Source organism: Pagrus pagrus, assembly GCF_965226575.1.
Source record: "Pagrus pagrus genome assembly, chromosome: 16".
NCBI classification, from domain to species: Eukaryota; Metazoa; Chordata; class Actinopteri; order Spariformes; family Sparidae; genus Pagrus; species Pagrus pagrus.
The window spans coordinates 18363573-18376270 of record NC_140200.1 but is presented as its reverse complement, the minus strand read 5'-3'; the positions used below and the strand labels follow the sequence as shown (position 1 = coordinate 18376270).

Genomic DNA, 12698 nt, shown 5'->3' with positions numbered 1-12698 from the left:
AATATTTAAAAAAAATGTTCTTCTCCAAAACTACATAGTACCCCTTTAAATATTGTCTGAAAGCCTGTGCAGTTATCCCCTCTCTCTATAATAATAATAATAATAATAAACAACATTATTTGTATAGTACTTATTCAAAAACAATGTCTACAAAGTTCTGTAAATGGCAAAAAGCAGCAACAAATCTAAAACAGACCAACAAACAAGAGATTCAATTCAAAAAGACCAGATCAAAGCTTTAAATACAAAAATAGGATTTAAAACAGGAATAAAAGGGAATACAGGGAATCATGACGAAACAGCAATGCGTGGGTAACTATTCAAATAAAAGCCTTAGAGTTTTTATAAGTAATTTAAAAGTTGAAACTGATTTTGCTAGCCTGATTTCCTCAGGCAGGCTATTCCAATGCATAGGCACCCCAACTGAGAAGGCGCAATCACCTTTGGTCTCGAGCCTCAGCTGAGGGACGAGCAAGAGGACCTTAAGGAGTTTTAAGAGGTCAGTGTTGTAGGTGGTGGCTATCCCTTTCTATTCTTTAGAAGCAAGTAATAAAATCTTAAAATCAATTTGAAAACTTATTGGCAGCCAGTGCAGATGTGCTAACACTGGGGTAATATGGTCTCTACATTTAGTGCCATTTAAAATTCTAGCTGCGGCGTTTTGAACAAACTGGAGTCCAGAAATTGATTTTTGACTGAGACAGGTAGAGTCTAGCCTGTCAGGCATGAATTAACTTCTCTAAGTCAGCACAAGATATAAAAGACTTTATCTGAAGGAAACAGTATTGCGCAACTCTCTCTACTTGCTTCTCGAGGGTCAGGTCACGATCAAAAATCATGCCTAAATTTCTTGCCACAGGCTTTGTGTTTGATGGTAAGTCATCCAAATCGTGTAAAATAAGATTTCTTCCTTTGGTCTTCCCAAATAAATTATTTCAGGGAAATATATAACACCAACAATCATGTTTTGTTAATTAGAACATGTATAAACACTTTTGGCATCACATACTTTGGGAAAACTTGTACGTTTCAAGGATATACCAGCGACCACTGACCAACCAACCAACAGAGTGAGCTATACAGCTAAAAATTCTGTCCATTGTGTATTTTTAACGATCACTCCCATGAATAACATATTAATGAATGTGTGTTTACCCTCTGGAGGGTCAAGTGATGAAGGACCATTGGGCAGGAAGCCGGTCATGGCCCACTCGATCATCTGTCTGGTTTGAATCTCTACCCCGTCTGCATCATCGCTCGCATCACAGGAAGGAACTGGCCTCCCCGCCCGTACACTGGCCACCTACACACAGAATAAACACACACACACAAACACAGCGTGGCTCATACACAGGACACAAAAAATATGTCGAAAACAAAAGCTATGTGCAGGTTTAAGTGTACGAATCCTTCACTGAACGTTTATAATTTCACCGAAGTTCAACTGAATGATAAGAGTGTAGAAGAAGTAAATGACCATGTGTTCTGTATTATAACCCATAAAAATGTGAGATTGACACTAACGTACCCACATGTTGCCACTTATAAAAATGTGGGCAAAGAGAGAAGCGAACAACACCTCCACAAATGCAAAATATCCTCCAGTTTCAATGCAAATCTGCAGATCTTGTTACATAAGAAAGGAATGAGTAACATATGACCTTTAGTCTCGCACAGTTATATTTCGGTCTTTTAGATGTTGGATTTCATCCAGAGAGAAATACAATGAGAGCAGCAACAGAAATAAATAAATCAGCCATCAGAAATGACACACTCTCCCTGACGTTAACAGCAGAGATCAAACGTCCGCTCTGTTACCTGCAGAGCCTCAAAGATGGCTTTCCGGTACATGGACTGTTTGTTGTAGGTGGGCTGGTGGAAGGCAGAGGAGAAAGAGCTCAGAGGCATCAGCTTCTCCACACAAACCTGCAAAACAAAGACATTATAATGAATGTTATCAAGATTAAAAGGAAACCCAGGTGAAAATTAACAAAGGAACTTTTCAGATTTTCAACCAGCTTTGTGTCACTACAATGTTGGTATTATATGCCTATGAACAATGTTAAACTTCTCTCCATCTTGCCTTTTCCTAGAGCCCCCTCACTCTTTTGCCCACAAAAAATCCTCCAATGACACAAAACACATCATCTGGAAGATTTTAGGGCTTTATGCTCATTTGCATTTTTGTAAGCCTGCATCCAAGGACATAAAGAGTAAAGTTGGATCGAGAGAGAGAACTGCCCTGCTCTCTCTGTTGTATCGAGTGAGGGGGCGTCTCACCAAACTCTGATCAAACTGTCAAAACTAGGCACTGCTGATAAACCACAAGCCACGATTCTGATGCTACACTGCAGGGATGGGACCATAAAATAATTTTTATCGGGATAATCATGAATATCCTCACAAGAATTATCGGAAAAAGCTGTCTAGCTCGCTGACCTGATTTATTTTGAATTGTCTAAGCCTGTCACCACGGCTGAAGGCTCAACTTGCACACTGTATCCCCCACGAAAACAAGTTAGATCGGATGTGTGTGAATGCTACGGATTCCAAACTACAAAACTTCAGGGAGATGAGGTTACTCTGATCAAACACATATGAACCATAATCCTGTTCATTGTCTTTTTCTCACCTAAAATGCTTTCAGAAACATATTTTAGTGGACTGCTCAGATGTAATACGACTAGCTGGCCGCTTTACCGTTTCCTGTTTCAATTGTATGTCGTCAGCAGTGTTTATTGGTCTGGTGTGGCACAATGCATTCTGGTTGTTGTAGGTCTTCAAAGGAAAGCACCAATTTAAAAAGTATTTTCAGACGTGCAATACTTCTTTAAGGTGATTTTGTGTGCCATTTGTGTTCATCTATTTGAAGGAAAGGTGGCTCAAAGGGTGAGGGGCAAGATATCTGTCTAATGGGGTTATTAAATTCTGAATTTAAATAAGTCAAAAGAAAAAAGGTTAAAATTGAGGTAATGTTTTATCTAATCAAAGATTATATTAATTTACCAAAGTGTCTGCTAAGTGCAAATTAAGTGTTAAATTAACACTGACAAATCTGTGGAGCTGTGAAGAGTACATTTTATTCGAAAAAGGTTATGAATGTCTTAACTGGGACAGTATTTTGGCGTTTATAAAAGCATGAAATTAGAAGACCGGGGTGTAAATACTCTGGGTGTTAAAGACATTAAGCTACTGCCTGAAGGCCAAATTGATTTCCTAAAATATTAACAACGGACTTTCTTTCTTTCCCTCTTTGGAATGACTTTATGTCCCCTTACTGAGCACCTATGTGTCTCTGCTAGGGATTAAAACCCACTTTACTCATGTACTTGATCCTCAATAAAACTACTCACCACAGAGAACTTGCCGTCTCCGAACCACATCACCCAGCGAGTTCCGTCTGCAGCTCGACTACGGCCGCTCATCCACCAGGAAACGATCCGGCCGGGCCACCAGGAGAAACCTCGCAGCTTCCCAAACACCAGCGTGCCAATGCCAAAACCCCGGCCATCCTGTAAATATCACAGAGAAAACAAGACGGCCGTCAGGACAGTAAAGAGTTCAGACAGATCATCTGTGCTACAAGATGAAAAGTGTGGCATAAACATGTGTGTTTGTTTGGTGTAATAAAGTAAAATATTGTAGAAAATTCACTAATCGAAAAAAAGACTCACTTGTGAATTTACCTGGTACTCTATCTCGTTGGGTGTGGCCTGTTCTCCCCTAGCAACCGGCTCCGGAGTCACGGCAACTGTCGGAGAGGCGGGGTCTGTGTGTTGTTGTGATGGGGGAGGGGCCGGGCTCGGCGGCTCCTCTTCTTTGTGAGAGTCAGCCTCTGATAGGTCGTCCATCATGCTGATCTCTGCCTCTCTGTACGCCCGTCGCTCTGCCTGTGGAGGAAGAACAGAGTCAGGCGATGAGCAACAAGAAGAACATAGAGTTGAGAAAACAGTAATTGAGGAGTTGAGAAAACAGTAATAGTATGAAAAAATGATTTCAGACATTTGCAGCTTAAATCACATTGCAGTGTAAAAATGTGGTTAAAGAACTTAAACAAGTGGGGTCACATCTAAATGAGGAAAAAATACATGTTAAAGTTATATTTTCTGAGCTCTTGATGGCTTATGACTCTTATTTATTAAGTACAGTTTAAGTGACCTAACTTTAACTTTATAAATCCCACCAGGGGCAACAGAACAGCTTGTCTTGCACACATACTAAAACACACAGTAACATGTAGAAACAAAAATAGATGAGAAATAAATGAAATAAGAATAAAATACAATAAAAATCAAAATTAAATATGCAAAGGAGTTTAGTAAATTAAATGAATCTATAATAAATAGAAAAAGATAATAAATAGTTTGATCATCAATTAATAAAATAAAGTAAACTCAACAAAAACATCTACAGAGAACTTAAAAGACATATCACAGATTTCAAGAAGCGATTAGTTTTACGTAATGACGCCCTGATAACAGAGAAAATTCCCTTCAGTCCCTTCTGTGATCTTAGAACAGATTTTAATAATACTGTTCATTAAAAATTCATTAACGTTATATCATATGACATTTTGACTGCTGTTGTCAAAAGGGTTTCAATTAAAACGGCTAAAACATAGTTAATAGAAGTTAATTATCACGTTTTAATAACAAAGCTTGTTTTCTCGTGATTACAAGCTTTGTTATTCCGAGAAAATACGATAACGAGATAAATTAACCTGTTATCACGAGAACACAAAATGTTGTTCCCTCTTTTTACGTATAGCTTAAAGTTTATTTAATCAGCAGTGCCATACGCATGCATACACTGCATCATGACAAGCGTAAAAGACTGGAATGGACTGTCAGATCAAGGAGTACCTATGATTGATCAGTGCATCAGACTGTACTTCAAGCTTTTTAATTTGTTTACATTCTTGTCCCAGGGCCAACAAGAGGTTGTAGCCTACCATATAGTAACACAGTTGATCACTGTATGCAAGACTGTTGTTTCATAGTTTCTCACTCTGAAATGTCCGTGTGGAAACAAGCACAACATAATAATACTATAATAATACCATTGTTCTACCTACCTATCCCTTACAGCAGCCATATTGTAAATACCCTCCTATCAGATGAATAGAGGAAATATTTAAATAGCAAAAGTTCATATGGTTTGCTTTGAAACTCACAAACCCACATCACAGAGCAGTTTGCATGCAGTCGTCCACTCTTATGAATCTCATGAAGTCATTTTCTCGTGATGATGATAATCTCGTTATCTCGGGAATGATGACATAAACAAAGTTGGTTTTCTTGAGATCTCAATGAAATTATTCTGTTGTCTCGGGAAAAAAGCATTCGTTTTTCAGTGACAATGACATAAATGTTTGACCCATGATTGTCTGGGGCTTCCATAAAGAAATACTTAACCCTAACTTAAAAAACCTTCTAAGTCTCTGAACCGTACCTATTGTTTTATTGTCATCTATTGTTTGCTTTATGACTGGACTTGTTCTGTGTAAATTTCAGTCCTAGTTAAGTACAGCACAAAAAGGCTGCACGAGCGGGGCTTCTGTGGGACGAGCACTCAAGTCTAATAGGCAATAATTCCTCATAACTCCACTACGAGCTAATTGAAAATTCACACAAGAAGAAAACAACAAACACAAGAATATGCAGCAGAGTGACACACTGACTTTAAATCACTTTCATTTGAAGTAGTGATTATTTTTTTGGGTACTTGGGAAATGCTTTCCTAAATAAATGATTTCTGTGAGAACAGTCCTCTGGCATTTTCGCATAATTACAAGGCAAACAAATTTCCTTGTTATTCTTCCAACAGCACCAGCACCAAGTCAACAGGATTCACCATTTATGGCTGAATATTTGTCAAATTTCCCTTCAGGGAAAATGCCTCCACATACTCTCTATAGCCTCCTCCACGCTGATACGATTAGATAACGGATTACTCACTAAGGTCTTTTATCAAGTAAAAATATAACTTTTTTTCTACAGCACTCAACCTTTTAAGTCCATTTGTCGACTATCATGCATCATATAAGCCATTCGTCATACTTCGACACCACAAGTCGTTGTCAGTGATCATGTCTCACTGTCCGGCACCTTCTAAGAGGATCATCCCCTCGCCTGGGTTTCCTCCAAAGGTTCTAATCTATCATAACCTTTATGTTTTATTCTTGTTGGTCTACAGGAAAACACTGCCCTTCAAGGAGGTCCTATAATTGATGTTTCATGTGGGTCTTTCCAGCTGATGTGACGGCTGCTCCAGATCAAGGCCTTAGTGCCCCGGGCCGTAGGAACAATCCTTTAATTGTTCCTCTAAACAGGAAGTGAGTGGGGAGAAAGGGTGCGGTGGGGAGGCAGTTCAGCGGGTTCAGAGAAACAGAGAGAGGAGAGCGAGAGAGAGTAAATAGGATTATAATATAAAACTGAGGAATATTATAGGGACTGAAAGAAAGTGGAGCATTCAGAGCAGAAGACTGAGGGAAGATACAGTACAGTAGGTGAGGTTTTAAAGTCAGTTTCCCAGATGATTACTCATCGTCATATTACAATAATGAGTTAAACAGAAGTGTATCGAGTTTACGAAAGAAGCTATATCACTACAAAAACACACCATAACAAGTAAAAGTCCTGTATTTATAACTTTATTTAAGCAGCAGTGTAAAATGTAGCATTAGCACCAAAATGAACTTGTAGTAATAGTTTGGGAAATACCCTCATTCACTTTCTGGCATGAAGTTACGTGAAAAGATCGCTACCACTCTGATATCTGTCCATTATATCTACGGCTACATCTAGCAGCTAGTTAGCTTATCTTAGCATAAAGAGGAATAGGGGGAAACCCTGCATCTGTGAAATGATACCTGCATATCTAAAGCTCACTCATTTTAATGCATCTAGTTTGTTAAACCAAAGTGTAAAAGTTATATTATCATTAAATCATTTATATGTGGGACTTTTTCTTGGCGGGGAGCAGAGATTTCCCACATCACCTCCCGATGAAACTGCAACCTGACATGTTATGCTTCCTTTTCTTTACAAATTAGACAAACAAGACATAAAATGAACTTAAGAGGTGCTAATAGGCAGATTTTGACAGCTTTGGACTGAGCCAGGCTAGCTGTTTCCCTTTGTTTTCAGTCTTTATGCTAAGCTAAGCTAAATGGATTCTGGCTGTCGCTTCATATTTAATGGACAGACATGAGAGTGGTATCGATCTTCACATCTAACATTCAGTGTGAAAGTGAATAAGTGTGAATCCCAAACTGTATCAAAAGTATTTTAATGTTTTCGCTCATTAAGGTAGAGAATTTTTAAGTAGTTTATATTAACTAGTTTTATTTGCATCATGCATCAGTTTTAGAAGTTGCTCATGTGTCTTTTGTGTCAAATCTTGACCTTTAAAGAACAAAGTGGCATAAAAATGTACAAAAGTACAAGTGCCTCTATATTCTATTACGTTTAGTACTACTTTAACCTCATTTAAGAAATAATGGCCACCTTTATCAAACAGACAAATCAACTAAAACAAACTGAAGCTAAAAAAGCTTAAAGTCACAGTAATGCTTACACTAGCTACATTTACACAGATCCTAATATTCCACTTATAATCGGAACATTAACCCAATCAGAATAAAAATGTCTCATGTAACCACTTCGCTTGGAGGAGACTGGCCCAATCTGGATCAATAGGTTTCTGATGGGTGGTGTAATCCTAATGACCATGTAAACAATTGTTTTGAATAAATATATTCTTTATCTGCATGTTTGCCACATGAGGATAACATTAGGTGATGTGAACAAGTTTCCAGCAGGGACAGAAACATGCCGACTATACTGTGTAACATAACAAGATCACTGTAAGACCATAAAAATTAAAAATTACCTGGAGCTATACAGTACATAACTACAACTTTATGAATATCAACTTTTGCAATCAGTCCGCCTGTTGTTACCAGGGCCTCTTTTCACTAAACAGTTGCACTTGGTACGAAGCAGTAGGTCATAAAGCCAATATGAAAGTTTGTCCAGATAACTATAGCTTTGTCAAAAGAGTTTATGTCAACATTTACTGATAAGCAAACATTTGTAATACTTTTGGCATTTTGCACTCTTCTGTCACCATGTTGGTGTGGAGGGTGGAGATGCCTCGACCTGTTCAGTCGTCCTTCTCGATCCACATTCTTCACAAATAGTTTATATAATCTACTTGTATCAGATATTCTGTCAATAAAAGTTGTATACTCTGATTTTGTTGCTCTGTTCTGTACATGCAACAGCTATTGCATGTCTGTCCATCCTGGGAGACGGATCCCTCCTGTCTCCCTCAGGTTTCTTCTATCACTGCCAACGGGTTGTTTTTTTTATTTGGGAAGTTTTTCCTTACTTGAATTGAGGGTCTGAGGACAGAGGATGTCATTCACTGTACAGATTGCGAAGCCTAACGAGGCAATGTGATTGTGATTTTGGCTGTATAAATAAAATGTATTTGATTCGATTTGATCTAGCTGGCTATTTCACTTTATGGCTATTTGGGGTCATCGAATCAGTTAGAGTGGAGGATAGGTATGAAGCTCGGGCCATCTCTCTATCCACACTGCTCGCCAGAAAACCGCTGCTATAGTTCTGGAAATCTTTGACTAGTGGCTGAAGGAATGAGGAAAATTTTGATTTATTATGTCAAATACTGTTGGCGCTACTTCAATGGTGTAGCAGTTTAACAGTGTTTTAGTGTCCTTAGTGTTTGTTTTTTCTTTTTCTTGCATTTGTTATTTGTAAGTTTATCCTGTTGTATATCTGTAGCACTTTCAAAATCAATAAACAGATGGTAAAAAAAATAAATCTGTCACTTTATAAGTGCCTGTGCCTTATGGGCCAATGTATATTGGCTGATAAGAAGTGGAACCACTTTTGGCATGTCAAAAAAGCTATATTCTGATTAGTTGCTTTGTGGGATGTAGACACCCATCTTGTTACACTGATATCTCTTATCAGAATGATTTCAATCAGGTTGAAGAAACATTGTCAGTGTAACCGCAGCTATTTTTAGGGATGTAACCGGGGAGTCCAGTGAAAAACACTGCATCGGCAAGCGCTTTGCATCAAAAGAGACAAATCTAAAAATAATCATGACCTCACTGCTTGCTAAACTGCTCAAATCTCACTGGCCCAGATGTAAAGTCCCACGACTCCCACGAGAGCCTTTCCATGACCTAAAAAACATTCTTCCTTTTTGGTTTTTAACACTGGAGAGAACAATTTGGTTTCCACTTTAGCTGGTCTGAAAAACCACCATCTAATATAATGAACGTGTGATACAATTTGGTGGGAACACTTCGCTGAATTCCTTGAGAAAAAAAGGGGAAGAAGGGGAGGGATGACGGCATAAATCCACGTGGAAGAGACAGTAAAAGTGAGAGTGTCGGGTCGTGACAGTTCTCTCCTCTGTGTGACCCCGAGACCACAGGGTCACTCTTCCCCCGCTCCTGTTGACCTTTGACCTCATATAATCCTAATCAGCCTGTTACATGGATCGTAGACAGACCACACACACAAACACACTGACACAACACTCACACATATATGTGCGCTGTAAGGTAAACTCCATATGTCGTCACCAGTTTCTAAAACATCTGGGACGCTTGAGAAAAAATGTGTGGACTTACTTCCTACGACTAAACTTAAGTATCAGTGAGGCCCAAATCAATACTACAAACAATCTGTGAGACGAAGAAGAAGAAGATTTTGATGAAACGCTGCAAAAGTGACAAAATTAAGTATACTCAAACTAGATGACTTGTAAACTAAGTATGTTTAAGTGTGCTGTCGATGGATACTATTCTGACACAAAGCAATGCACAGAGCAAATGGAGGAGCTGCTCACAGCTGGAACACATTTAAATTAATTGTGGGTGGTGAGAACCTCAACACATCTTAGGAAAAAAAGTATTAAATCTTAAAGACATATGCTGTTTATTTATCTAGTTTAATTGACAGTGACATACCAAAGTTTGTTTGATTTCGTATCATTGCCTTTAAGTATAAAATAGTATTTAAAAGTAAGATAAGATGATAAGATAAACAAGATGTATCATTATTGATCCCCTGTATGGGAAATTCAGTACTGTTAAGAAAGTTTACTGTGATGCTTAGTACGTCCTATATGCTTAATAGAATGAGTTACATAGTATAGATTTGGTACATGCTGAAAAAGGTTTTGTTTAACTGTATTCTGCTGCTTTAAACTGATGTAACTTTTCAATTTTCATGCTTCCTATTATGTTTCACATTTTGGGAACTCTTTGATGTAGGTCGGGTCAATACGGCCTTAAAATAACACATGACACCTGATATATACAAGGCACTTCATACAATAAATGCCAGGACCGGGCAGCAAAATCAAATATAACAGTATTTTTGACCAAAAATATCAAAGTTGTGACAATATTGTAGGACTGACTGTTGGTACTGTTACAATATATAAACACAATGACATTTCTGATAACCAATAATCATCAGTAATGTGATTATAACAATTAAGTGAGTAAAAGCAAGTATCAGAACAGGTAGAACATCATCTTTCATTCATATATTAGTAGTAGTTGTATGTTTTCAAGATATTTATATTATTTATTAAAGCCCGATTGATCTACCAATTTGCTGATATTATCGGCCTATATTGGGTCAATCACAGATATATCAGTATCGGTATCAGTAAACTTGGTGTCTGATATGCCCCGGTATTCAAACTTTCCCTTTTTGGTGGTTGTAATTCAGAAATATTTGCTTTGGGGTGATTTATAATAATCAAACACTGGTTTCATTTGAGACAGAAAACTTTATAGTTTAATAGTAAAATATCCTGCCTCAGTTAAATATCTTTGTGTTCGATGATCACATTTGAAGGATCGTTGCAAAAAATGTTCAATCAGTTGAAGTGAACGCATCTTACTATATTCTCATTTATACTTTCAAGTATTAGTAATTTAGTATCACTATTTCTTCATTAAGGAGAAAAGCTTCCTGCAGCAGTCATTTTCTACACTTTGCTGTTGTTGCTGTTGTTGTGAAGGAAACTTGATCATTTCTGTCAGCATCTGGACCGGATCAGCTCGTTAGAGGACTTGGACCTGACTCGTGTTGCTGTGAGACATCAGCCAAAATCCTGCTCACTTGGATGAAACTGCGTTTGTTGCCTGGCAACATTCGTTGATTGAACACCCCATCAGGAAGCTCTGCTGCTTCCAGGGATGTAGATGACTCATTGATGTATTCATCTGCTCAGGTTTAAAAGCAACACTCTGGTTTGAAACGGGTCAGCGTCATACAACCGCAGAGTGGGCCCCAAAAAGACAAGGGCCTGCAGCTCTGCTTGATTTTTGTATCACTGCCGTCTGATGATTGACTGCACCATAAAAGTTTAATTCTTCAGTGCTTATAGCACAATTTAAATGCAGACATCTACAGAAAATGGTGTGTATAATAAAGTGTAACTTGTTTTTTGAAAGGTTTCATATTTTGTTAAACACTGGGAGTCTGTTTCCCCAATGATTCTGTATACTGAGCTGAAGAGCGGAGCAAATTCCCAGCAACACGTGCAATTTTAAATTACCTACTAACCCATAAAAAGTACAGTAATTAGGTCAGTTGACAGCATTTAAACTGGGAGGCTTCCACTCCGCAGGGAACAGTGAACAAAATGTCTATTCAGAAAGCCTAAGAAACTTTCTAAACTTTGTGAAACACTGTCTGTGAAAAAATTCAGAATTTTTTGGGCCTTCTTGTAAATTTGGCATATGTTATACATTAAGTTATTTTTTTTCTTTGTATAAAAAACATTGTGTCCGTCTGTCTCAGTGATGTACATGTTTATTTGCATATAAAGCATTGAGGCGAGATCCAATCCCAAGTGGTCACCTGAGATGCATGTCGAGACGCCTAATTCCAGGTGTGGACTGCAGAGCTGTCCCCTTGTGAAGCATGTTAGCACCAGGGAAAAACAGCCTCACAGTTTATAATAATAATAATGCAGCTGTTCCTCCCTCATAGTTGATAATAATGAGGGGGTGCTGCAGCTCGCCTGCTGCAGTTCCTGCATCCATGCTCAAACTTGTACCACACCACCACTAAAAAAGATTGTATGAAACATGTATATTAGAGTTTGTGTTATGTAATGGTTGTTGTTGTCGTGTTAAAATAAAAAAAGCTCTATGGAACTTCTCGGTATTGTAACAGGAAATTAAACTGTGCAGGCATGTGTGTTTTCACGTGAGGGACGAATAAAGGCAGAGAGAGGTTGTAACACTGTGAGTTACAACTTTGAACTTTGGCGAACCCCGTGGCCTGGTCAGAGTTTTCACTCTTAGTGCCGCCCCCTTGACTTCCGACCCCTCACCCCACGACCTCGCCAATGAGCCATTTCTCAAACCACGCCCCCTTTATGAGCGTGACTGACCCTGACCTCGAGATGAACCCAATGTTGCTCAACAAACACACAGAGTACAATCAAGAGAGCGGTAAAGACCCCCTCTCACATCAATAGGCAACACACCAAGTGACTGCGCTTTCATTAGCATCGATCGCAGCCGTGGGACATGTTAAAGGAAACAATCAGTGGTTTTCCATGAAGCTCTCCTGAGGTCTCTTATAATGAAATGCACCAAAGAACATCTGTGTGAATGGTTAACGACA

General features: G+C 38.5%; 1 protein-coding gene across 13 annotated transcripts in view; it reads right to left on the bottom strand.

The window, feature by feature from the left end:
• LOC311271807 (DNA (cytosine-5)-methyltransferase 3A-like) overlaps positions 1 to 12698 on the bottom strand; it is a 67844-nt gene that overhangs the window by 17809 nt on the left and 37337 nt on the right. For 9 of the 13 annotated variants that reach the window (XM_084377672.1, XM_084377684.1, XM_084377679.1 and 6 more), the window contains 4 exons: positions 3675 to 3890; positions 3354 to 3512; positions 1819 to 1926; positions 1156 to 1303 (listed from right to left, as the gene is read on the bottom strand). In XM_084377672.1, coding sequence (XP_084233798.1) covers positions 1156 to 1303; positions 1819 to 1926; positions 3354 to 3512; positions 3675 to 3890 — 631 coding nt within the window. The remainder of the gene's footprint in view (positions 1 to 1155; positions 1304 to 1818; positions 1927 to 3353; positions 3513 to 3674; positions 3891 to 12698) is intronic. The other 4 variants (XM_084377680.1, XM_084377681.1, XM_084377683.1 and 1 more) reach the window with 1 other exon arrangement.